This window comes from Fopius arisanus, unplaced genomic scaffold, assembly GCF_000806365.1.
Source record: "Fopius arisanus strain USDA-PBARC FA_bdor unplaced genomic scaffold, ASM80636v1 scaffold00027, whole genome shotgun sequence".
In the NCBI taxonomy this organism is placed as follows: Eukaryota; Metazoa; Arthropoda; class Insecta; order Hymenoptera; family Braconidae; genus Fopius; species Fopius arisanus.
The window spans coordinates 1,248,434-1,270,865 of NW_011887766.1; the positions used below are offsets into that span (position 1 = coordinate 1,248,434).

General features: G+C 38.6%; 6 protein-coding genes across 9 annotated transcripts in view; 2 read left to right on the forward strand and 4 right to left on the reverse strand.

Annotated features, from left to right (window-relative positions):
• The first annotated feature begins 1,367 nt into the window (after positions 1-1,367).
• On the forward strand, positions 1,368-7,610 carry Dcr-2 (Endoribonuclease Dcr-2). Its single transcript, XM_011302475.1, has 3 exons — positions 1,368-1,551; positions 1,642-1,989; positions 2,463-7,610. The coding sequence occupies exons 2-3, from the start codon at positions 1,651-1,653 to the stop codon at positions 7,152-7,154; spliced, it is 5,031 nt and encodes a 1,676-aa protein (XP_011300777.1). The 5' UTR covers positions 1,368-1,551; positions 1,642-1,650; the 3' UTR covers positions 7,155-7,610.
• A 91-nt stretch (positions 7,611-7,701) lies between these two features.
• Mfap1 (Microfibril-associated protein 1) lies at positions 7,702-10,003 on the reverse strand. Its single transcript, XM_011302476.1, has 4 exons — positions 9,756-10,003; positions 8,719-9,452; positions 8,452-8,621; positions 7,702-8,235 (listed from the first exon to the last, which is right to left on the reverse strand). Exons 1-4 carry the CDS (start codon positions 9,844-9,846, stop codon positions 7,800-7,802), a joined length of 1,431 nt encoding a protein of 476 aa, XP_011300778.1. The 5' UTR covers positions 9,847-10,003; the 3' UTR covers positions 7,702-7,799.
• Positions 10,004-10,560: 557 nt separating this feature from the next.
• tos (Exonuclease tos) lies at positions 10,561-14,514 on the reverse strand. 2 transcript variants are annotated; one of them, XM_011302479.1, is made up of 4 exons: positions 14,413-14,514; positions 13,844-14,326; positions 13,635-13,754; positions 10,561-13,354 (listed from the first exon to the last, which is right to left on the reverse strand). In XM_011302479.1, the coding sequence occupies exons 2-4, from the start codon at positions 14,005-14,007 to the stop codon at positions 11,083-11,085; spliced, it is 2,556 nt and encodes an 851-aa protein (XP_011300781.1). In that variant the 5' UTR covers positions 14,008-14,326; positions 14,413-14,514; the 3' UTR covers positions 10,561-11,082. The 2 variants fall into 2 exon arrangements, with proteins under 2 accessions (XP_011300781.1, XP_011300780.1); XM_011302478.1 differs by having other exon boundaries at positions 13,844-14,513.
• Positions 14,515-14,681: 167 nt separating this feature from the next.
• LOC105265140 (protein MAATS1-like) lies at positions 14,682-16,215 on the reverse strand. The gene is made up of 4 exons (XM_011302481.1): positions 15,766-16,215; positions 15,476-15,684; positions 15,028-15,373; positions 14,682-14,954 (listed from the first exon to the last, which is right to left on the reverse strand). The coding sequence occupies exons 1-4, from the start codon at positions 15,932-15,934 to the stop codon at positions 14,746-14,748; spliced, it is 933 nt and encodes a 310-aa protein (XP_011300783.1). The 5' UTR covers positions 15,935-16,215; the 3' UTR covers positions 14,682-14,745.
• Positions 16,216-16,312: 97 nt separating this feature from the next.
• On the reverse strand, positions 16,313-20,150 carry LOC105265139 (uncharacterized). The gene is made up of 4 exons (XM_011302480.1): positions 19,735-20,150; positions 18,958-19,489; positions 18,109-18,704; positions 16,313-18,012 (listed from the first exon to the last, which is right to left on the reverse strand). The coding sequence occupies exons 2-4, from the start codon at positions 19,481-19,483 to the stop codon at positions 16,444-16,446; spliced, it is 2,691 nt and encodes an 896-aa protein (XP_011300782.1). The 5' UTR covers positions 19,484-19,489; positions 19,735-20,150; the 3' UTR covers positions 16,313-16,443.
• A 1,366-nt stretch (positions 20,151-21,516) lies between these two features.
• The window catches only part of LOC105265141 (uncharacterized), an 18,221-nt gene continuing 17,305 nt past the window's right edge, over positions 21,517-22,432 (forward strand). For 2 of the 3 annotated variants that reach the window (XM_011302482.1, XM_011302485.1), the window contains exons 1-2: positions 21,517-21,712; positions 21,777-21,844. In XM_011302482.1, coding sequence (XP_011300784.1) covers positions 21,684-21,712; positions 21,777-21,844 — 97 coding nt within the window. In that variant the 5' untranslated portion in view covers positions 21,517-21,683. The remainder of the gene's footprint in view (positions 21,713-21,776; positions 21,845-22,432) is intronic. The other variant, XM_011302483.1, reaches the window with a different exon arrangement.

Here is a 22,432-nt window from a genome sequence, read left to right on the forward strand (position 1 = left end):
ACTTGACACGAAAGTCGCAACAGTACCTATATACTAGAGTTACACCGCAGTAGTATCGATTCCCACTCCCGACAATCACCTGAATATGCATTCAAACACATCAATTACACATTCACAGACACGATATTGGTATTTCAATAATTCAATCCTCTTTTTCATCGTTTTTCAATTCTATTGTCATCTAGCCACAGAACTAATTAAACCGTACAGATTAGTAACGCTTCCATCCCATGCACGTTTTTCTTTTCAATTGCCAAAAATGAATATTACCTTTTTGTTGGTTCTACAAGAACAATAGAACAGACGAATTATGTATATGGTTAATGTCCCTAATATACTCCATCCGGCGGTCTAAGGGCTATACGAAGGATAAGAAAAGGATAATCCACACATAAATTCTCCAAGTAACCATAATCAACAAAACTAATTAGCTAAACAATGCTCGTTTTTTTCGCGATCGATGCCAATTAAATTAGTAATTGAGCCAGTGAATGAGGAAACGATTCACAAGAACGTAGGAAGTGACAGAAAAAAGTCCAAGACAGACGAATATACAGGAAAAAATTTGATAGGAAAAAAAAAGAAAACGAAGAAAAAATGGATAAATTCGCTTGAAGCAGAAGTGTAGTTCCAAGTATAATTAATTGAGAATGGATTTAAAGTATGACTTGAGATTATAGATTTTTTCACAGTGTTAATGTTCCGACGTCCGAGATCGGACTGATTGCGGTTACTGACGGCTAGAAAAGGTTGGCGGCCAGAAAGGGGTGACGACGCTGGGGCGACAGGGCGGCCGCCGTTTTGGCGACTGAGGGGTGTAGTAACCAGCAAACCCTAGGACCGACGCCCTGACTTGGATCGGTGAAACCTGAAGGGGGGTATAAAACCCCCACGATTCGACGCAGATCACCAAATGTACTTCGTTCCTTATATCCTTCACACCCCCGCACATTCAATTCCCATTCCACCAACTTCATTCTCTTCATTCTCACGTACATGCAGGGGCAGGGGCAAGAAGAATCATGGGTCACATTGATCTTACCAATTTTGCCGCAAAATTCAGTGTACCTGGAAATTTCAAATATTTCTACCATCCGGATACCCTTGCGACTATTTTTACATTATATTACAGAAAATTATCATTTTGTTTTTTGCTACCAATAATTACCAAGTCTCCTGTGAATATGCATTACAGAAGGGGTGAGTGATGAGATGCGAATGAAGGGTAAATGGGTAAGGGGGATTCCTCTGTTTTCAACTGGAATAAATCGAGTTTTATCATGTGGAGGGATAATACGAGAGAGGGCAGCGAGTGAGACTTTTCATTTCTTTGGTGTTTACCGTTTCCATTCATGTGACTTTTTTAGAGTTGGAACGGCTGCCACTTGTCCGGACTTCTGATGACTGTGGTCACTGCGTGGCTTCTAGGAATCTGGTATTTTGCAGCAATACACCGCATAACAATAGGATATTTACTTCAGTTGTTGCCGTCAGAAATTATATATAAAATAAAAAAGTGACATCTGCTGCAGCAATTGGTTTCATCTTACGGTAAGGAAATGCAACGACTGACGTCATATTCAATTGCATCAGATGTTTACTGGTTTTGTATTGTCTTTGGGCGGGATGTTGTTTTTGCAGTTTGGTAAAATGGAGAGCACGGAGACCGAAGAATTTACACCGCGTCCGTATCAAGTGGATTTGTATGAGAGAGCTCTTATACATAATTCCATACTTTATTTGCCAACCGGTGCCGGCAAAACTTACATCGCTGTCATGTTGATCAAGGCCCTGAGTCCAGCCGTTAGGATACCTTTCTCAGAGGGTGGAAAGAGAACTATTTTTGCTGTTAACACGGTGCCCCTTGTCATACAACAGAGCGGATATATTGCAAGACATACTGGTCTCGCATGTACTGGGTACAGTGGGGACATGAAAGTAGACTTCTGGAGTGGCGATAAGTGGAAAGAAGAATTTGAAAAGAATCAGGTAACTGATAAGACCAGCCGGAATACTATTCGAGATTAACCTTGAATTCAGGGAGGAAAAAATTTATTCATTTGCCAGGGATTTTTGCACTTTGGAGGAAACCGGGTATTAGCCGAATTAACAAATTTTTGGATGAATTTTAAGGACCGGTTGGATTATCTGGAAAAAATAATTTACTCCAAAATTGGGATTCCTAATTACTCTGGCAATTAATCATTTTTTTCAATAATTGTTAGCTAGCGTTCTAGCGGTTGTCAACGACTAGAGCGCTAGCTAACAATTATCGGAAAAAACAATTAATTGGCGGAGTAATTACGAATCCCAATTTTGGAGTAAAATATCTTTCCGAGATACTCCATCCGGCCCTTAAATTAACTTAGGATTAAAGCATCTTCCTCCCTATTGCGATGATTTTTCTTTCATCTTGAATCTTTTTTGCACATTCACAAAATCACACCACTTGTCACACTTAGGTCCTCGTGATGACAACGCAGATATTCCTTGACATTTTGGAGCATGGTTACATGTACCTCAATCGAGTGAACCTCCTCATTTTCGACGAGTGTCACCGAGCTGTTGGAGACCACACGATGCGGCAAATAATGAGAAAGTTCGAGAATTATCCTGAGAACGAGCAGCCAAGATTTCTCGGTACCTCAGCAACTTTACTGAATTCCAACGTTAAATTAGAAAAAATTACCGAGAGTGTACACGCTCTGGAGATCACTCTCCATTCAAAAATTATAACGGTCGATACATTGACTTCAGTAACAGGCTACGGTAAACCAAAAGAGATATTTGTCGAGTACGGGCCCGTTTCCCGTCAATTTGATCCCATCATTTCCGTTGAACTGGCACGTATGATAGAATTTCTGAGCAGTGTTGTATTGGAAGTGCCCAATAGGAATGAAGCAACCAGTCATATCTTTCAGCCACAGCAGAGGGCCACAAAACTGAAAAACATCATTGTTGACATCCAACAGCACATATTCAGCCAAGATCTTTATGGTGGGAGCAGAGCAATCCTCCTCCACACACTGCAACTGGAAAAAATGAAAAAGAGTGTTAACGACGCTGACACTCTCATAGTTCTGAACTATCTCGTCTCCCAATTCACATTTCTCCGACATGTCATTGAGAACGAGATTAATAGACAGGTGCTGACGGAATTTGAGAAAATTACCAATTACTCATCAGAGAAGATAATGAAACTCCTAGAACTATTGCGAAAGTATTATAATGATTACGAAGGAGCTAAAACAACTGGAATAAATAAATTCTGTTGCATAGTATTCGTACGTCGTAGATTCACAGCTAAAGTTCTGTACCATATACTAAAAAATGCATCACAGAGTAGTAAGAGGTACGCCTTTATTAAGTCGGATTACATACTTGGCTTTTCAGCAAATCCATACAAGAACTCATGTGAGGATATCTGCATACAGAAGTGGAACAGAGAGGCTCTGATTAGATTTCGAAATGGTCTATCGAACATTTTAATTTCCACAGATGTATTGGATGAAGGTATTGACATACCTCTCTGCTCTCTGGTGGTACGGTACGATTTGTCCACCGACTTCAGATCCTATGTGCAGAGTAAAGGTCGAGCACGCTCCTCACGCAGCAACTACGTCATGATGATTTCCTCTACAGATGCACAAAAGGAAAGATTACAGCATCAAACCTACAGTAGAACAGAAGCCATATTGAGGACATACCTGACAGGCAACACTGATGCGAGATCACTACCAATACCTGATGAATTGAAGAAGTTTCTTTACTCCACGGAAATTGAGCCATACGTGATTGTAGGATCGAATGGACAGCTCTCTTCAATTTCAGATATCAGTGCAATCAGTTTGGTTCACCGTTACTGCACTAAATTGTGTGGATCTAAATTTGTGCGATGTATACCCACGGTAAAAAATCACAAAACAAACGACGAACAAAAATTTCTTGTTTCAATTACAATGCCAATAACATCTCCCCTGAGAGAAGAAATATTTGGGGACATCATGCCCAGCATCACAATGGCTAAACGCTCAGCTGCATTAAAAGCCTGCATTGCTCTTCACAAATGTGGAGAATTGAATGACAGATTACTACCATTAGATACCAAAGACATCATCGAAGATACAACACTTTTGTTAGTGAATTGGAAGGCAGAGGATAATGCTGCTCTGAGGTCTGTCCCTGGCACTTATGCCTGTAAACGTCCTCATAATCTTAATCATCCTGAGGAATTATGTCGAGCTTATCCTCAGCCGAATGTTGCATCCTATCTTCACGTCATTAATGTGCAACCGAATTATCCATGGCCGTATCAGGAGAAGCGACACAGAGAACAGGTGTTTCACAATCTCCTCAACGAACCATCTGGATTTGCTATTTTGTCCAGTAAAAAAATGTCTCAAGTTCCTGGATTTCCATTGTTTATGACTGTCGGGCCCCTAGAAGTGGATATCAACGTCAACCACAGTCAAGTTGTTTTATCCTCCACTGAAATTGATCATTTGAAAAATTTCCATTGTGTGTTATTTGAAGACGTATTGGGGGTTGTTAAGCATTTTACAATGTTTGATAATGAAAATATGGAGGAAAATTATCTCATTGTGCCTATCGACGCTAATAAGAATATTGATTGGAGCATTGTTAATGAAAATCAAGAGATTCTCAAAATTCCTCATTCATCAGGAGATCAACCCCATGAGGCGGCATCGACGACAGCATTGGCGATGATGGAATACGCAAGTAATTGTAGTAGTAATGTGGTATACAATGATGACGACTGGCAGTTAGTGAAGCCGAATTATCGAGATACTGTTTACATCGTTACTGAAATCTGTCGTTCTCTGAACCCCTTTTCTTCATTTCCTACTAGTGATTACCAGAACTACCAGCATTATTACGCTGAGAAACATGGTTTGGCGATAACAAATTTCAGGCAACCCTTGCTGGAAGTCAAGGCCATATCTACGAATATTGACTACATCAAACCAAGAGGTAGAAGTGCTTCATCAAAAAGAAGAGAGAGGGACAATTTTGAGGAGCATTTGGTGCCAGAATTATGCGAAAGAATAACATTTCCGCGTCTCTATTGGCTCAAGGCAATGTATCTACCTTCGGTGATTCATCGACTCTCCCAGCTGTTAATTGCTGAGGATTTGAGGAAGAGAATAGTACGAGAGACAGGTCTGGGAGTGATCGAAGTTGCTAATGGGGCCTGGCCACGTCTTCAAATCTTTGAGGATAATGACAAATTGGATACATCGAGCGCTTCAGATAAAAGTATGGAAGATGAGGAGGATAACGATTTCGTTGACGATACCGAGCATGAACGAGATGATGTGAGGGAACAGGAGACTATCGATGATTCAGAGGGTTTCTTTCAGATGCTAGATAGTATGAAGAATGCAGAGCCTGAACTACCTGCACCACTGGAGGTGGATATTCTGAGTTTGGAGTCTACCGCGTACGGTTGGTCGAAGGATAAAGAACCTATTGACCTCGAGAGGAATATTGAAAAGATTCAACTTATCGACGTCGAGTACTATATCCAGTTCACCAATGTTCGGTCGAGGAATGAAGAAATCCTCAAGAAAAAATGTGAGGCCTATCGTTTTGTTAAACGCCCCAACATTCCAGCTCCAAAACTCCAGATAGCAGATACCGATCAGACAACTGTTGGAACTCTATTGACTGGTCCAACTCCACTGGAAATCATGTACGCTCTGACAACGAAACCAGCCAGAGATGCATTTAATCTGGAACGCTTGGAGACCCTGGGAGATTCATTTCTCAAGTACATTGTTTCAGCCTATCTTTTTGAGCGTTATCCATTATACACTGAGGGTAAACTCACAATTTTCAAGGGCCAGGTCATTGGCAATCGTCATCTATTCTATTGTGGAGAAAATAAATCAATTCCAGGAAGTTTAAAGATCGATGACTTTGAAGCCAAGAGTAATTTCACGTGTCCCTGCTTCAATGTTCCTAGAGAAATTCAGAAAATTATTAGAGACGAGAACAGTTCACCAAATGTCTTGTACGAGATTTATTTGAGTTCTGATGAGAGGAAAAAAGGTGAATTGTCAGATAAAACAAAGGGAATATCTAGCGAGACTATTAAATTCTGGTCGCAGAAAGGAATGAGTAGTCATACGAGAACGGAGAACTACCTGGGGGTCCAGATAATCAAAGATAAAATGGTAGCAGACTCTGTGGAAGCTTTGATCGGAGTTTATCTGAATGCAATGGGTCCTGCAGGTGCCACGAAGCTTGTCAAGTGGTTTGGAATCCTCCCTGCAGACGCCAATGTCGAGACCATTCTTCATGGCAAAGCTAGAACTTCCAAATTAAGCACTGGAGACCCAGACATTCATATGCCTTGGGCTGCTTCAATTGAGAATACCCTGGAATACAAGTTCAAGGATCGATCCTTTTTATTGCAGGCTTTTACTCATCCTTCGTATTCCAATAATAACATTACGACTGATTATCAAAGACTTGAATTCTTAGGAGATGCACTTATTGATTATTTGATAACTGTACATATCTATCGAAGCTGTGGAAATCTAACACCAGGAGATTTGACTGATCTGAGATCAGCATTAGTGAATAACATAACTTTTGCCTGTCTAACTGTCAAGTACGGACTTCATACAGGGCTCTTGGCTTTTTGTCCTACATTGACAGATGCAATTGATAAATTTGTTTCTTTCCAAGAAGAAAAGGGACACAAAGTTGGGGATGATCTCCATTGGATTCTGCTGGAGGAGGACGAGTGCAACATGGCTGAGTATGTCGAGGTGCCAAAAATTCTAGGAGACATCTTCGAATCTATTATTGGTGCTATTTATCTCGACACTGACAAAAATCTTACCAAGGTCTGGGAGATTTTGTATTCTCTAATGCACCAGGAAATTAAGAATTTCAGTGAGAAAATTCCCAAGGATGTCGTGAAATGCATTCATGAGTCGCAGGGGGCACATCCTCGCTTCTCCAAACCAGAAGTCCTTGATAATTCCAGTCTTATGGTGGCTCTGGAGGTTGTCATCGGAGGCAAGAAGAGATTGTTCCATGGGTTTGGCGCTACTGGAAAGCAGGCCAAACGAGCAGCTGCCAAACAAGCCCTCAAATTCCTCCATCGCACCCTACCAGGGTGAATTTCTTTTTTTTTTCTTTTTTCATAGTACTGTGTTTTGAAGAAATAGAATTTACTTCATGCACCATCTTCACTGTTAATCAACCCCGTCATTTTTTATGTAGTCAAAATGGAGTCTTCATTGCCTAGTGTCTAATTATTATGTTATTGTGAAATGTTTGATCTTTTTATATGAAAAATTATTAATTCAATAATGAAGATTTGAATTCGAAATCTGTCGATTGTGAGGCAACAAATTAATTTTTCTTCAAATCTTATTGATTCTCTGATTTTATGAAAATTCCAATATTTTCAATATACAATAAGCATATAGATGACAAAGAAAAAACATACTATTTGTTGAGCCAAATAAACTATTAATGCTGTTAATAGGCGCACAGAATAAAGCTAGAAAATAGTGAATTTTATGGTTTTGGGATATATTGAATTTGATTGAATGATTCATTCAGAATGCACAGAAAGAACAACTAGCTTTATCAAATGAATTTATAGCCTAGAAACATTTAAACTTTGTGGCAATGAATTATTCTATAGTGTTTAGGTTGATCTGACATTAAGATTCGTTTTCTCACTTTATTACAGAATGTATTTTAAATATATCAGTTTGTATAAATTAAATGGTTACGCCAATAAATTGAATGATTTTTCAATTCATGGGTTTTCGTTTTTTCAGTGACGGTCTGTCGAACATTTGTTTCATTCCCGCTGCTTGATTATTATGAAATTTAAGATTTTGAGCAGTTTCAGAGATCCAGGGTGAGTCGAATTGAGTGGTATCCTGATCCACGAGGTGAGTATATTTGGTTCTTCCACTCCTACCAAAGTTCTTCACTTGCATTACCTTTGGCAAAACAGTTTTATCGAAATGATCCTCAAGTGTTGCTCCGGAGAAATCACGTTTGAATACATTTTCATCCTTATCCAGATAGAATGCACCTCTGTGATAAAACTTTTGCAGAAATTTGTATTTTCCTTTGGCGGCTTTATTGGTGACAACCTTTGGATTAATCCGGGCTTCCTGACGTCTCTCCTCCTCTGTTAAGTTACGAAGTCTGTCGGTCTCCATACGTTCTTTCTCGATTCTGTGAATTAAAAAATTTATGGAATCATATTGTTATATAGCTAAAATGAAATCGATGTGTGTAGCAGATTTAACGATTTTATAAACATCATGGGAAATTCGATTCTAGATTAATTGAGCTATTGACAAGGGAAAAATTATTTTTCAAACTAGTAAAAAGAATATTTATTATTTTTGCAATGTTCTGAATGAAATGATATTATGGAAAAGTCCTTACGCTTCTCGTTCTTCACGATCCCGTTTAATTCTCTTCAACTCTCTCAATTTCCAAGCTTCATATTCCACTTCATCATTCTCATCATCAGTGCAGACATCATTCAATTGTCCCTCAATAGTATCCACAGATTTAGTACTCGGAGTGTCCTTGCGAATAGCTTCCTCCACCATCTTGAAAAATAGAATTTTTCAGTTATTTGTTCCCAAGTCCGAACTGTGTTGAGATAATAATGAAACAATATATTTTTTTCAATCAATGAAAAATTACTTTAAGTGTCTGCCTCTTCCTCTCTTCAGCCAGTCTCTTACTTTCGGCTTCTGCCTGTTTCTGTTTGATAGCTTCTTTCTCCTTCTCCATAACTGTAATTCTGTCCTTCTTCCTGACGAATACTGGTTTCAATCTAGGCCCAGTCTCTTCCTCAGAGTCTGTGTACTCCTCATACTCAGAACTTTCGTCACTGCTACTCCCCGACTTCTCTTCTTCATCATCATGCATCAACTCCTCAACTGTATCTTTTTTGGAAAGAACTCGAGCCCTAAGCGCCTCACGCCTTCTCTCGATCTCAGTGTCTGACAAGTCTTCGTCCTCAGAATCATCCGAACTTTCGAGCTTTATCCTCTCTCGAGGTCTCTCTGACTCTGTTGTTTCTAGTATCTCAGGCTCGTGCACCCGACGATGTCTCTCACTACGAATTTCAATATCTCGTCCCTCATTCTCCTCATCATTCGAGCCACCGTCAACTCCATCCTGCTTTACTTTCTGTCGTTCCAAACGTGTCAGCCTCCGCAATCGTGGATCTTCCTCATCATGTGCACTTGGATCCTCCTTCTCATTTTCTGATTCTTCTCCTCCATGAATTTCATCTGGATGAACTCTGCCCATGCGTTTGTCCAAAAAATCATCTTCGTCGGATTCTTCATCTGAACTTGCCATTGGCGCGTAATCGGGACGCTTTCCCGACACATATCTGTGGACTTTTACTTTTTTCATCGACACTTCACCTATATCAAATTCAACGCAATGAATGCATTTAGTATCAAAAATATAGTTGAAGCACAACCAATTATAATTCTAAGCCCATCCAATCATGCATGAATTTTGATTTGTGATTTTGCATTTTTTAAATTTTTGGATAATCTCATAGAATGAAACAATTTTCAATGGGTGTCCGTTTTATGTATGTATAATATTGTAATGTCAAAAGTTACGAACGCAAAGCGTAAGTTAATTCAAAATTTTCAACATTATACAATAAAAAATATTGGGAATTGTTTTTAGGGTATGAATTAAAAAAATGTAATGACCTTTATCGTTTTTCACGGGCACAGCACCCGCTGTACTTTGAATACCCATTGGAGCAGGTGCCAATGAGTTATTTGTCACAAAATAATCCATGTTCTGGTGGAAAATTTGGTATTTACCAAAAATATACTAAAAAAGAACTTTCGAAGATGTGTAAGCCAACAGACTTCATCACCCAAATCGAGGTTATGACGTTGTTTTCAGAGCAACAGCAGAGATTATAGGGGTAACAGCGCCGATTCTTTATATTTTTTCCGTTCGTCGTTTGTGGGAGTTTCAAAAAAAAAGCCTCCGAATAAAGAAATAAATTTCCACTTTAATAACATAATAGTTTCAAATTTTTATTCCAATGACTAAACGAGTTATGAAAAATAAGCGAAAGTTTTCAGTGAAAAATATTTTATTCAAACGTTCTGAATTTAAATGGTGGTGTTGGATAAATTATTGGATTTTATTATGGCTATATGTGACTATCATCCTATTTTTATATCACTAGGGACAGAAGCTCAAACCGTGAATGGAACGTTAGTTGGTTGTAGCTTATAAAAGATATATATTTATCCAAAACTCTTCTCAAAACATTAGACACACAATGAACTACTCATAGATCAACGAAAACAAAAATAAATGGGTACATGAAAATTGAAAACTAAATTTAGCTGCAGATGAGATCTATGAAACTTGATTATGAGAATTAGTATATTTCACGCCTAGGACGGAAAAAGGGAATCTGACGAATGCGACTTTATAGTCCGAGTTGGAGACGAGGATTATAACGCGCATGAGTCAGAATCACTTTTTTCGCCGTGGCTATGATGCTATTTTATGTCATTGTGACGAAAAACGCGTTTTACCGGCCGCAATGACATAAAATATTAATTTGTACTTATCCAGAGAAATTACACTCATTAATGAAAAAAATCAATTGGCAGTATTGTTTGTTTCAATGTGACTACACTCTCAGTCATGAGTATTACCAGTCTTAAATTAGAGGTTTCCTATTAATAATACCTGCAGTGATTGCTGAAAAAATAACTATAGAACATAGAATCAATTGTTATTTCGATGAACAATAGGTTTTGAACGGAATTATTGAGTAGGCACTGGAAATGTAATTTTATCGCTGTAAAAGTCAGTTTCTGTGTTGTAAAAAAAAAAAGTATTTTTCGTGGCTCTACTGTTTTCTAATATTCCGAATGCCCTAAGAATAGTAATACTGTATAATCTCAATCAGACCTTCCTTCCACTAGTAACTCTCAAGGTTTTGCTTGTCTCCATAATCTAAAGACAGGACGAGCTATCTATTTCTTCAAAAAAATTCTACATATATCAGTTATTGGCAGTGTCTTTTCTCTTGAATCCATACATGTTCAGCTTGCTTTGCTGAGAGTCAATTGGAGGTAATTTCTTCAAAACTTGTGAACGTTTGGAAGTTTTAGATCTACTACTCTGAGATGAAATCTTCGGAGAGCATATCGATGGCTTATTATTAAAAAAATTAACTGTTCTATTAGAGCTCTTGGTGTTTGACCAATGGAAAAAACTGCTCCTATGACTACTCACTGTTTCACTAGCACCAAAAAACTCAATATCATCGGGACTTGGAGTTCTAGTTATTTTTTTTGGACTCTTCAAACCATATTTTTTTACTATGATGTTCAATCCTGAGGTTCTCGTTTCAATTTTTGAAAAATGTTCCTCAAGTTCAAATAAAAAATTCTCTGGGCTGAGGTTCGTCCCTAATGTATCTTCTTTCATGTCGACACCTGAGTCAGTTCTCATTAAGACGTGACCCTTCTCTGAAGGTCTATCATCATTTCTCACTATATTGGCATTACCATCGTTCTCTTTACAAGAGCCTTGACTAAGAAGCAACTCTTCCTCGTCAGGACTCTCTGGAATTATTACATTGCTATTGTGCTCACTCAAACTATTCCTAGGGGTTGAATAAGCATCGACTCCCTTTTTTATCTCTTCGTTACGCAAATTTTCTCCAAATATTTCGTCTTCGTCCATCGTCTCTGGAATTATTACATTTACTCTCTCCGGTCGGACTTCTTCAACTTCTTCCTCAGCTTGACAAACTGTTTCATCATCAAGTTCATTGTACACTGTTTCTGGGATTATTGCATAACTTTTAGTTATGTCATCCTTTGAATTAACAGAATTTAATTCATCTTGAGTGTTCGATATTATTATATTTCTCTTCACCATTTTCTTCTCTAAATTCTCGCGCGAAACTTGTGACATGAACTCTTCCTGAGTCTCGGGGATTATCAAAGGTTCTCTACCTTCTCCACTTGTTTCTGATCGAGAGAAGAATTTACTCTCAGTGACTGTTGTTTCCTCCACAATCGTAGGGTAAAGAGCAATTATCGTATGTTTAGGACGTTTGCGACCTCGTGGTACCAATGATGGTGATGTATCAGTGCATGCTGGCTTTTTCAAGAAAGGATTGAATTTCCTTGGTGAAGTTATTGGCGTCGAAAGGGTGTCAACCTTCTCAGGCTTACTGTCATCATTCTTCATAATCTTTGTGTTTTCATATAACTTGAATAAATCTTCCTTACTTAATTCATTATTGAAGTGCTCGGACGTTCGTTTTAAAGGATTAGAAGTTGAATTTTTGGACTTAATTTTTTGCTTCAGAGGACTAATCTTTCTCTTTATACTCTTTGTGTTCATTAGCACATCCCTTTCAACTGTATTAGGCCAATTAGTGGTATCAGAAGGAATAGGTCCTCTTGCAGGTGCTTTAATTATGAAATTATTAGACCAGATGCTAGGATATTGATCAGACGGAGTTTCATGCCAGCCACTTGTCCGTTTCTTAGAGGGCAATCGATTGTCAGGATTGAAATCATTGAGTTTTTTAAATCCAAAGGGATTGCAATTACCAAGAGCCAGTTGATAGGCTAAATCCTCGTCCACTGGATCTCCAGCATGGTGGAGTTGCTCTGGTGTCACCTCTGGTGGTGGTGTGTTCAACCTCACTTGTTTCCTTATTAAGGGACAGTAAACCAATTGATGTTTAAATGTTATTAATGCTCTGACGAAAGCCTCACGATATTCTTTGGTGATGGTGATATTTTTATTTATGTGTGTGCTCAAACGGCTGAGAGCGTTGTAGATATCTTCGTCAGTGTTTCTTTGAGCAAATTTAAGAGCTTTTGCGAGACCGACACCTGGAAGAGATGGGAGATAATCGCAACCAGAAAGAATACACATGTGACGAAATTTCTCAATGGTAAAGTCATCCTGACGAAGCGCCATCGAGAGGTATAGTCGCTCCTGTTCCACAAGAGTTCCACAGCCAAATTTATCCATCTTGAAGAGTATCTTCTTGCAACCAAATAGAGTAAGATCACTGTCCTCTGTTATAACAAAGTCGGCAATTCCGGAGATGTTTAAGTATGCCAATTGTGCATCAGCTTCGTAAGGAGCTACGATGCAGTCGATGTTCAATTCCTGACACTTTTTTATTACGTTTAAAGCCATCTCATGGCTCACGTCAATTGCTCGTTTCAATAAATTTTTTCCTTGCTCAATTTCACCCATTTTCATTAGCTCTGTGGCTCGTTTACGATTTGCGTCTCTCTGCCTGTAATGATAATTAGGGATATTCATTGCAACTAAAATAAGGACATAAAATAAAACTTTAATTAAATAAGACTTGAAGTTTAATTTTAGGTCACCCCTTGGTGAAACTATTTGTGTGATATTATCGGACTGATGATATTATGTATAGAAGTTAATTTTATTTCTTGTTTATTGACTGGAAGAACATGTTAATTTGGATAATTAGAATTCAAAGAAGATCCAAAGTTTCATTGAAGTGAAAGAGGTTAAAAACCACGAGATTGTAAGATTTTTATACTTACTCTCTTCGTTTGAGCTCAGTTTCTGCTTTAGCTGGCAAGTGACGACCATCGAAAACCAAAATGGGTTTTATCTTGAATTTTAGTAATAGATTGACATAATTCATGCAGTACGTAACATATCTAAAGAACAAAAATAAATAATTAGTCAACTAGTGGGAGTGATTGGACATCTCAGATGGAGAATTTTAAGATTTTCTGGGATTTCTCACCCATCCGTTTTCACTCCCATGGCTAATTTATCAGCACAAGTGAAAACTCCTTTGTGGAGCCAACAGTAAGTATCAACTGCCGCTGTGCCTCCAGAGAATTCCTGGAGTGATACTTTCTTAGCGGTTTTCTTCTCTAAAAATGGGAGCAATCCTGTGATACCCATTTTGAGGAATTATCCTCAACTGGTTTTCGTTTATAATCTCGTAACTCGTAACGACTTCGGATTCACTGTTGATCCTGTTGCTCCATTGTTTCGATCATGAAGTCTTCTTTTATTATCAGATTTCATTGAAAATATTTGTTTCCTCAAAAACCCACAATCGACACCGATTATTTTTTTACGGATGACAGTTCGCCAAAATTATCAAAATATTTGTTCCACTTATTACATGCTTTGTCGCTTGCTTACGTGAATATACATTTCGGCGCGCAAAACAACGTGATGTGAGCCAAGATGGCGGTAAGACACTGATCTCTATACTCTGAGAAAAAATTCTACCACAAATTAGTGTGCTATTCACCAATCCATGGGACCAAACCGCGGCACCCTAATCTTTGAAGAACTTACGCTACTTTTCCGTGAGACTCCCTTAAAAATTGGGGCGCCACATCCGAATTTTTTGTTGACCACGGTTTCGTCCCATGGGTTGGTGAATAGCACACTAATTTTTGAATGGACTCTCATGAAATAGTGATGTATTTTTCTCTCCGTGTATAACCTTTGAATTTCTAGTGTGGCCCTCGATACGTCCCTGCGTTAGTGAGAGGCACACTAATTTTTGGAGGCACCTCTAACGACATTATCGGATATTTTTTTCTCAGTGTATCTCTGTCTTGTGCACCCTACATTGTATCTTTATGTTGGGTCATTATTTTTTTACGTGACGAGATCTCAATTTTTTCACCTTGGGTAATTTTTTATTTGATTGGATTTGAGTGTTACATTGAGACGAATGTTCTTAAGATCTTCATGAAGTTTCTTTAATTGATCGTCCGTGCATCTCCCTTCTCTGATGCAAAGCTCGTCTGGTTTGCGAGGTCGTTTAGTTCGTAATTTGAGGGGATTTCTGGCTAAATACGAAGAGAGGAGATTCAACTTTCGACCATCTGCTAAGGAAAGTTAAGAGCCATTTACGTGGAGTACTGGTTATTAGTATTTAAGATTCAAAGTAGCTAGAGTTACCCTCAGGGGATTCATTCGTAGATATCTCCTCGGAATCCTCTCCAGATTTTGTTGCATCATCTTCCAGTTTAAATTTCAGATATGAGTCTACTTTCGATGCTGAAAAACATTTATTTTTGGGCTCTGAAGAGAGAGTTGAGGTTTTACCGTCATATTTTTTAGTAAGTTTTCGGAGGTTTCGATGGAATTCTCTCTTTATATGTTCAATTTTCTTCTCACGGATCCGACTGAGGTATTTTCCAACGTTATCGAACCGCTCTTCAAGACCTAGTTGTCTTGCATAATTCACGGAGTCCAAAAGGTCTTTTGTTGCAACTAGTCTCCTATCCGCCAACCTCTGGAGCACCTTTAATATGACAGATTCATTTCATTCAATGATCTGCATTTATTGATAATTGTTTGAATGCTTTTCAAAATTTATTAATTGAAAATAAAAAATCCTTCACACTTTGTCTCGAAAAGCCAATTCCTCTTGATCAATCATTGTGATAATAAACTCCTGAGTTTTATTATCCGTACAATTTACAGGTGGTAGTAATGCCTGCCAAGCTCTTTTTCTCCTCATTCGTTTAATTTTCTCGATCTCATATCTTCCAAAGAAAGAAAGACCATCATTGCAACGCAAGTCACTGAGAGTGGAAATTTCTGGATTCGCGTCTAATGAAAATAAATTTCCAAAATCACTTGGCAAATATATTTTAATGAGTTTCCTGGATTTTTTAAAGTGGCGGAATATACCTGGTGGTATGCGTAATGAGGGTTGCCAAGGATCAGTCTGTGACTCATTTTCCCTATAATCCGTTTGTGTACTTTTACTCTTACTCTTTGGTTTCTTCCTAATTGGCTTACCATCATCCTCTGGTTTTCCAAAAATATTACACATTTTATTAAAATTATGCAGCTGCATTTTGTTGCATACAGCTTGAAATTTAATTCTCTATTCAACTCACAGAAATTGGAGTTGTAACTCTCAACAAAACTTTCGGAATATATGTACTATTGATCAAACGATTGTTGTGAAAGAACGCAAGGAAGGAAAACGCCAGTACACCAATTACACGTTTATTAATCAGTCACTATTTCAAGCGCATACATTAATAATGACTGTTTATATACATTTTGTCAGACTCGCCAGTATATACTTGTCAGTTTATATTATTAAATATGCTTGTACAAATAGAACTCACATTACGTTGGTTATTTTTTGTATATAATTTTTTTTATCATAAAATAGTGAAGTGCTTTGAACATTCATTCTGAGGTGCAAGATATTTATGATTATTTTCACGCATAGCACAGGGCTTACGGATGAAAGTCGAAAAAAATTTGAACAAGTATATTTTATCAAGCCCTGAAATTCGCAAATGAATCAGTTGATCGATCAATAATTACGATGATTTAAACTGAATAAATACGTTAACGGAAATAGCCATTCCCGGATACTCCCAATTGCTCTGACCAGCTCTGATGTATAGAAATATTCTTACAGGACTGGCCCTCCAACATATCTTCAGGACACACGCACTGCAATTTCATTCTATAAATAGTCATCTGTCCCAGTGCCAGTTTGGAGTTTTCTCTATCCAAACCTTCTCTGTACAATTTGTAGTTGATTCCTCTCTCAGCCAGACATCCAGAAATAATACTTTCTCTCTCATTCAGTTCCATCTTCTCCATGATCTTCTCTTGCCTTAGCCTGATACACTCGAGATCCTGCTGGAGCAATACGAGAGAGACTTCAGAGGGAGGAAGCCAATAAGTCGAGAAGATCAGATCAATTGAAGTCGTCTTATCGTCTTTTGCAAGCGATGGCAATAAAATTCCCGTTGGTGGCTGTCTCTGGACATTCTTTTCTCCATTATCCTCTGCAGATGTACTGCGTTTTGGTCGTCTGTTGGAACGTCTTCGTCCGAATCGTTTTTTTAAATCGATCAGATGAATCCTCGGTTTCATGGGAATTAAGAACCTTTTCGATCTCTGTCCGAAAAAACTGAATTGTTTATGTTCATCAATAGGCCTGATCTCCTCTCCGGGAGAATCTGGTTCCATAGCGATGTTCCAGAAGTTGGGGCTCCATTCCGGATTGGCGAAATCGGTTAGTTCTTTTTTATACCCTGGAAATTCGTTCAAGAGATTCTCCGAGTTCAAATCTTTTTCTTCATCTGGCTTGAGGATGTATTCACTTTGGTCATCTTGTCCCTGACTCTCTTGGTTCTTGAAAATATCAGTTTTAACCTCTCCAATTTCTATTCTTGGTAATCTTTGGGGCATTGGAGGAATCTCCTTGTTTCCTAGAGTATTTTCATAATTGGAGAACATATATTTCTCCGTTTCTTTTCTAGGATCGATAGAATTGTTCAACTCCACTGCTTTCCAATCATCAGAGAAGTAAATACTCTGGCCAGGAGGACCCACGTGCTGACTCATTGCTGATAGTCTCATGCTGAGTGTTGTATTAAACCTCAATTTACATAAGTCAGCTCTACTTTGAGAGAGAAGTGTCTGGCCATTTAAAAATCGGTATTTCTCATTTATGTTCTCATTGACGTTCTGATCCATGCAATTGGCAGACCAGTGGAGAAACCAGTCGTTTCCAAGTCCATCGACAGAAATTGACAAACCTGACATTTGCCCATTAGCGTTGTCCTTAATGGGAGTCTCCAGAAAAGGTTGTCCTGTTTTTCCACTCAAGATAGTTGTAAGGGAATGGTAATACACAGGGAATCCAGGCCCTATCTGATGTTTTACCATTATATCAGGAACATTGTCATCGTCGTAGTAACCAGGTATTGGAATACTTATTACTTCGGACTGGGGAACAGTGTAATTCCATATGGGCTGAAAGTTTAAACCATTGTATGCGGTTATTGTTGAATCCAGACCTACCGTAATTATATCTTCAGTTCCGTCGAGGGTTAAGTCGACTAGAATGGGAGGAAGGAGAACTCCCTTGCCTTGACCGTGCTGCACTTGCCTTTTTTGTTTCTGGAAAGTTAATTTCAAAGGATATTTATCAGCTTTTCTGGATATTTGAGGAATTTTTAACGTCATTAAAAAAAAAAAGTTTCCCATTTTATTTACCAAATTTCCATGTAACAAATCATGTTGAGAAATAATGTAAACTCCACCCGATTGATTGGGAGTGCAGGAAGACAATATATAAATGATCTCTCCATCAGGGTGTACCAGAATCTGAGGAGCAATGAACAGTTGCTCTTCCTTTGAGAAATCAATACTCTTTATCACTGTTCCATTTTTTCCGGATAGAAGAATCACTCGGCTGGATCGAAGGCTCCCAGCTTGAGTTGTATGGGACACTATAATATCGCTAATTCCATCTTTATTGACATCAGTCATGCTTCTAGCATCATAGACATTGAGAATAATTTTTTCCTCTGCAATGGAGTACTGTTGGGCCGGCAACTCCCAGAGAGTTTTCCCATCTCTCCCATCTATTGCCTGAAGGATCCCTCCACGGCCTGTGATAATGCAATCTTTCATTTGATCTTTTGTCAAGTCTGATGTGCAGTCGATAGAGAAAATTGCGTGGTTTGTCCAGTGAGTCCACAGGGTCTCTCCTGATTTTCCATCTAAAGCCATTACTCCACCTAAACATGGGATTTGGCCCTCGAAGTAGAGATTGCAGAGGAACTCCGGTGCATCTAATGCATCTAATCCTGAAAACATAAAAAACAAGATTGAACATTTCTTCGATGACTTTGAGTAACTCTTCGCCAAAATAATTTAAAATAAGGAAAAGATGTTGAGGAAAAAGAAATAAATGAATAATAATCACCTTGCTTACTGACAGAATGTAAACAAATAAAAATTATCTTCCAACATCTGCAAACAACAGAAACGATACAAATAATCAAAAATATAAAAGAAAAAAAAACATAGCTTGGGTAATCAATTGTTAATTATTTGGACCTGTACTGAAGCCAAGAATAATGTCGTCAATGCCATCTGTATTGACATCGAGACTCCGGAGAGGAGCCTCTGACGTCAATTTGGGCATTGTCCTCATCCACAGAACACTGGTGGCCAAAGAAGTACATGGAAGAAGTTCATTCTCCCTGCTGGCTTTTGTTATGGTGACTTCCAGAGTCACTCCTCCAGAAAATACATTTTTTAATATGCCAAATGGCACTGGAAAGATGTTGATGGTCAGGATGCAGAGTAACATCAAGCCTAGTAGGACAATGAGTGCCATCAAACCGTAGCACAAAGGGATGAGGAAAGCTTTAAATGATAGAGGAGTTTGCGGATGACCCAATTTTTGTTTCCTTCGAGGGGCCATGAGGGGCCTTTTTACTCCACTCTCATCATTAATCTTAAGGATTCCACCCCTCTTGCCATCTCTAATGAAAACCTCATCGTCAATGTCTGTCAATTCCTCATCGTCGAAGCTGTCACGGACTGACAATCTAGGACCACTTGAATATCCGTTTGCCATGATTATCTGAAGTAGAATATTTTCATTCAGCTGTCAATTTTGAAACTGTAAATGCATCATTGATTCAAATAAATGTTTTCTTAAATCAGAGAAAAAAAAAGAAATCCAATGAAATCACAACTCAGCGTTAACTGAATACTCCAAATGTCAAATCAGTAGACTAATGTATAAGTTTTAAGGAGCTAAAGTCGCAAGAGTGGACAATTGAATTGGCAGATGAGTATTTTTGGAGATCAAAAAAGAATATTTACCTTTCAATCATCCAATTGATGGCCGTTTTACTCGAGGTGTAGGAAACAATCGCAGGTGTTTATTGATAACACTCGAAGTATACTGAAGTCAGCATAAGTTTTAACATTGATTTTAGGAGTGGGGGACATGGTTACAAGTGGTAACTGCGTGGAGTGGGGGTACCCAGAGAAGTAAAAACTTATGCTGGCCTTAGTATAGCACCAGAATTATCACAACCAAGATTTGCTGAAGAAATTAATGTCAATTTGGTAAAGAAATTTCGAATATATGAAAGTGAAATCACTTTTCGTTTGCAATCGGTGGTTTCTTCATCATACCCCCATTCGCGTTATATTATCTGTTTTCGTTCGTTTTCGGACATGATCGTTATTTTTTTAAGCGCCGATCTTACATTCTCGAGTTATCGACGCTTTCGGGCTCGCAACCTGTTTGACTGACGGGTCCAGCCTCTGATTTAGTGCTGTAGCCGCCGCTATGAGATTTTTCGGTTGAACCGTCGCAATTGGCGCTAGCAGTAGAGATTATAGGGGAGATTGCCAGCGCCTGTACAAAACCTTCAACAGGGTCAGAGCCCGTACCTGTAAGTAAAGCAGATCGAGAGCCCGTGAGTGTCGATAATTTTCAGAGCCCGTGCGTGTCGATAATGTTCAGAGCCCGTGAGTATGGATAAGACAGAGTGCGAGCCCTAGAGTGTAGATAATTCGGCACAGCGTGAAACCGAGAGCAGAGATTATAGGGGAGATTGCTAACACCAATGGCGAAGCTTCAACCGCGAAATTTCCTAGCGGAACTGGCGGAACTAATTTTGCGGGTGTACTTGTGAATCAAACAGGTCGCGAGGGCAAGAGTGTCGGTAATTTTCGGAGGGCGTGGGTATAGATAAGGCAGAGCGTGAGCCCGAGAGTGTTGATAATTCGGAAAGACCGGCAAACGCGAGAGTGTCGATAATTCGAGGAAATCGTGACGAAAGAAAACATCCCATATCGAGCGGAGTGGGGGTATGATGGAGAAACAATCGATGAACGGAATGAAAGAAATGAATTCACCTTTGTAAATTCGAAAAATTGTTCAACAAATTGGGGAAAAAATGTCTCGTGAATATATACTCAAACGATTGCGAATCAAAAAAAACTTTTTTCCTCTCGTATACCAACCATTTCGGGTCTTTACGATTTGTTCCCTTCCCACCCCCCAACCCCCTGTACCGCATTAGCCGAAGGGAGGGAAAAACCTCATTCGAGGGGAAAAACCGGCCCTGGTGCAGTCGTTTTTTTGACATGACTACCGCTCGACAGTGAAACTGTGAGATTAGAGCGCTATAAATTTTGACCGCCAGTGCACGGGATCGAACCCGGATCTTTGGCATGGTAGTCTAGCACTCTAACCGCACGGCCACTACCGTCGGTGATTGCGGATCAATTTTTCCCCAAGTTGTTGAACAATTTTTCGAATTTACTAAAGTGAATTCATTTTTTTCATTCCGTCCATTGATTGTTTCTCCATCATACCCCCACCCCGCTCTATATGGGATGTTTTCGTTCGTCACGATTTCCTCGAATTATCGACACTCTCGCGTTTGCTGGTCTTTTCGAATTATCAACACTCTCGGGCTCGCGCTGCTTTATCTATACCCACGCTCTCCAAAAATTACCGACACTCTTGCCCTCGCGACCTGTTTGATTCACAGGTACACCCGCAAAATTAGTTCCGCCAGTTCCGCTAGGAAATTTCGCGGTTGAAGCTTCGCCATTGGCGTTAGCAATCTCCCCTATAATCTCTGATTCATGGTCTGAATTTTCAGATCATGCTTTCTTCACTAAGGGATTTAATAAAAAAAAGGAAAAAAACGAGGAAAATTAATTAAATGAGTGAAAACAAAAGTTTTTGTAGTACAATAATATGTAGTATAATAATAATATTATATCCATGTGAGTAAACAGATGAATTTATGCGATTATTACACCAGCTTCCAAGTATGTGAGTGTCCTAGATAAATTTTATAACCTCTAAAATCACATTCTTTCACGTTTAATACCAACAGAAGAATTCTCACAACATATTTTGATTGTACTGCACTTGGACAAATTGAAACAATGATTGTTGAAACAGGTAAACATGAATTGAATTTATCTAATTGTTTTTAAGACATGCTTGATTAAATTCACATGAAAAAATACACCGTTTTTAAGTTTCATTATTATTCACGAAATTTCATCAGCGTGGGAAAATTTGGCTACGGTCTCAGTAACCTTTAGAACAATTCAGAGAACTTGCCCAAAAAATTAAAAAAAAAACGCGCGATTATGTGAACTTGTGAGTCATTGAATGATTATAAACGGTACATTTTTTCACGCCATTGTGATTCACCTGTCAATTAATTCACTTAGGATAATTGTTAATCCTAAATATGAAATAGTTAGATGGAATTTATTAGGAAAATGAAATTTTTGTTTCCATCAATTGTATTATATAAAACTATCGCCCCTAAACATACAAAGAGAAAAAAAAATCCTTTTGCCAAACATATAAAATAAAAGATGCAAATGCTTAATATATTTTCGTGTGGTTAAGGCTCGGATGGAGGGAATTTTTTCTCGACAGGCGGTTTTACGCCCTCCTAATTCGCGGTCAAGATCCGAACCTTGATCTCAAGCGATGCCTTGTCGGTAACTACGGCAATCGCTGGAAACCAGGGAA

Bases quoted from the DNA above. Each gene is read 5' to 3' on its own strand.
- Dcr-2 (XM_011302475.1), top strand. From the start codon at position 1,651: ATGGAGAGCACGGAGACCGAAGAATTTACACCGCGTCCGTATCAAGTG. The intron at 1,990-2,462 runs GTAACTGATAAG...TGTCACACTTAG, and splicing joins AAGAATTTGAAAAGAATCAG to GTCCTCGTGATGACAACGCA.
- Mfap1 (XM_011302476.1), bottom strand. From the start codon at position 9,846: ATGGATTATTTTGTGACAAATAACTCATTGGCACCTGCTCCAATGGGT. The intron at 9,453-9,755 runs GTCATTACATTT...AATTTGATATAG, and splicing joins GCCCGTGAAAAACGATAAAG to GTGAAGTGTCGATGAAAAAA. The intron at 8,622-8,718 runs GTAATTTTTCAT...CTATTTTTCAAG, and splicing joins GGAAGAGGCAGACACTTAAA to ATGGTGGAGGAAGCTATTCG.
- tos (XM_011302479.1), bottom strand. From the start codon at position 14,007: ATGGGTATCACAGGATTGCTCCCATTTTTAGAGAAGAAAACCGCTAAG. The intron at 13,755-13,843 runs GTGAGAAATCCC...TTTGTTCTTTAG, and splicing joins ATGGGAGTGAAAACGGATGG to ATATGTTACGTACTGCATGA. The intron at 13,355-13,634 runs GTAAGTATAAAA...TTATCATTACAG, and splicing joins ACTGAGCTCAAACGAAGAGA to GCAGAGAGACGCAAATCGTA.
- LOC105265140 (XM_011302481.1), bottom strand. From the start codon at position 15,934: ATGCAGCTGCATAATTTTAATAAAATGTGTAATATTTTTGGAAAACCA. The intron at 15,685-15,765 runs GTATATTCCGCC...TATTTTCATTAG, and splicing joins CTCATTACGCATACCACCAG to ACGCGAATCCAGAAATTTCC. The intron at 15,374-15,475 runs GTGTGAAGGATT...GTCATATTAAAG, and splicing joins AATTGGCTTTTCGAGACAAA to GTGCTCCAGAGGTTGGCGGA.
- LOC105265139 (XM_011302480.1), bottom strand. From the start codon at position 19,483: ATGGCAAACGGATATTCAAGTGGTCCTAGATTGTCAGTCCGTGACAGC. The intron at 18,705-18,957 runs GTCCAAATAATT...TTATGTTTTCAG, and splicing joins TATTCTTGGCTTCAGTACAG to GATTAGATGCATTAGATGCA. The intron at 18,013-18,108 runs GTAAATAAAATG...TTAACTTTCCAG, and splicing joins ATTTGTTACATGGAAATTTG to AAACAAAAAAGGCAAGTGCA.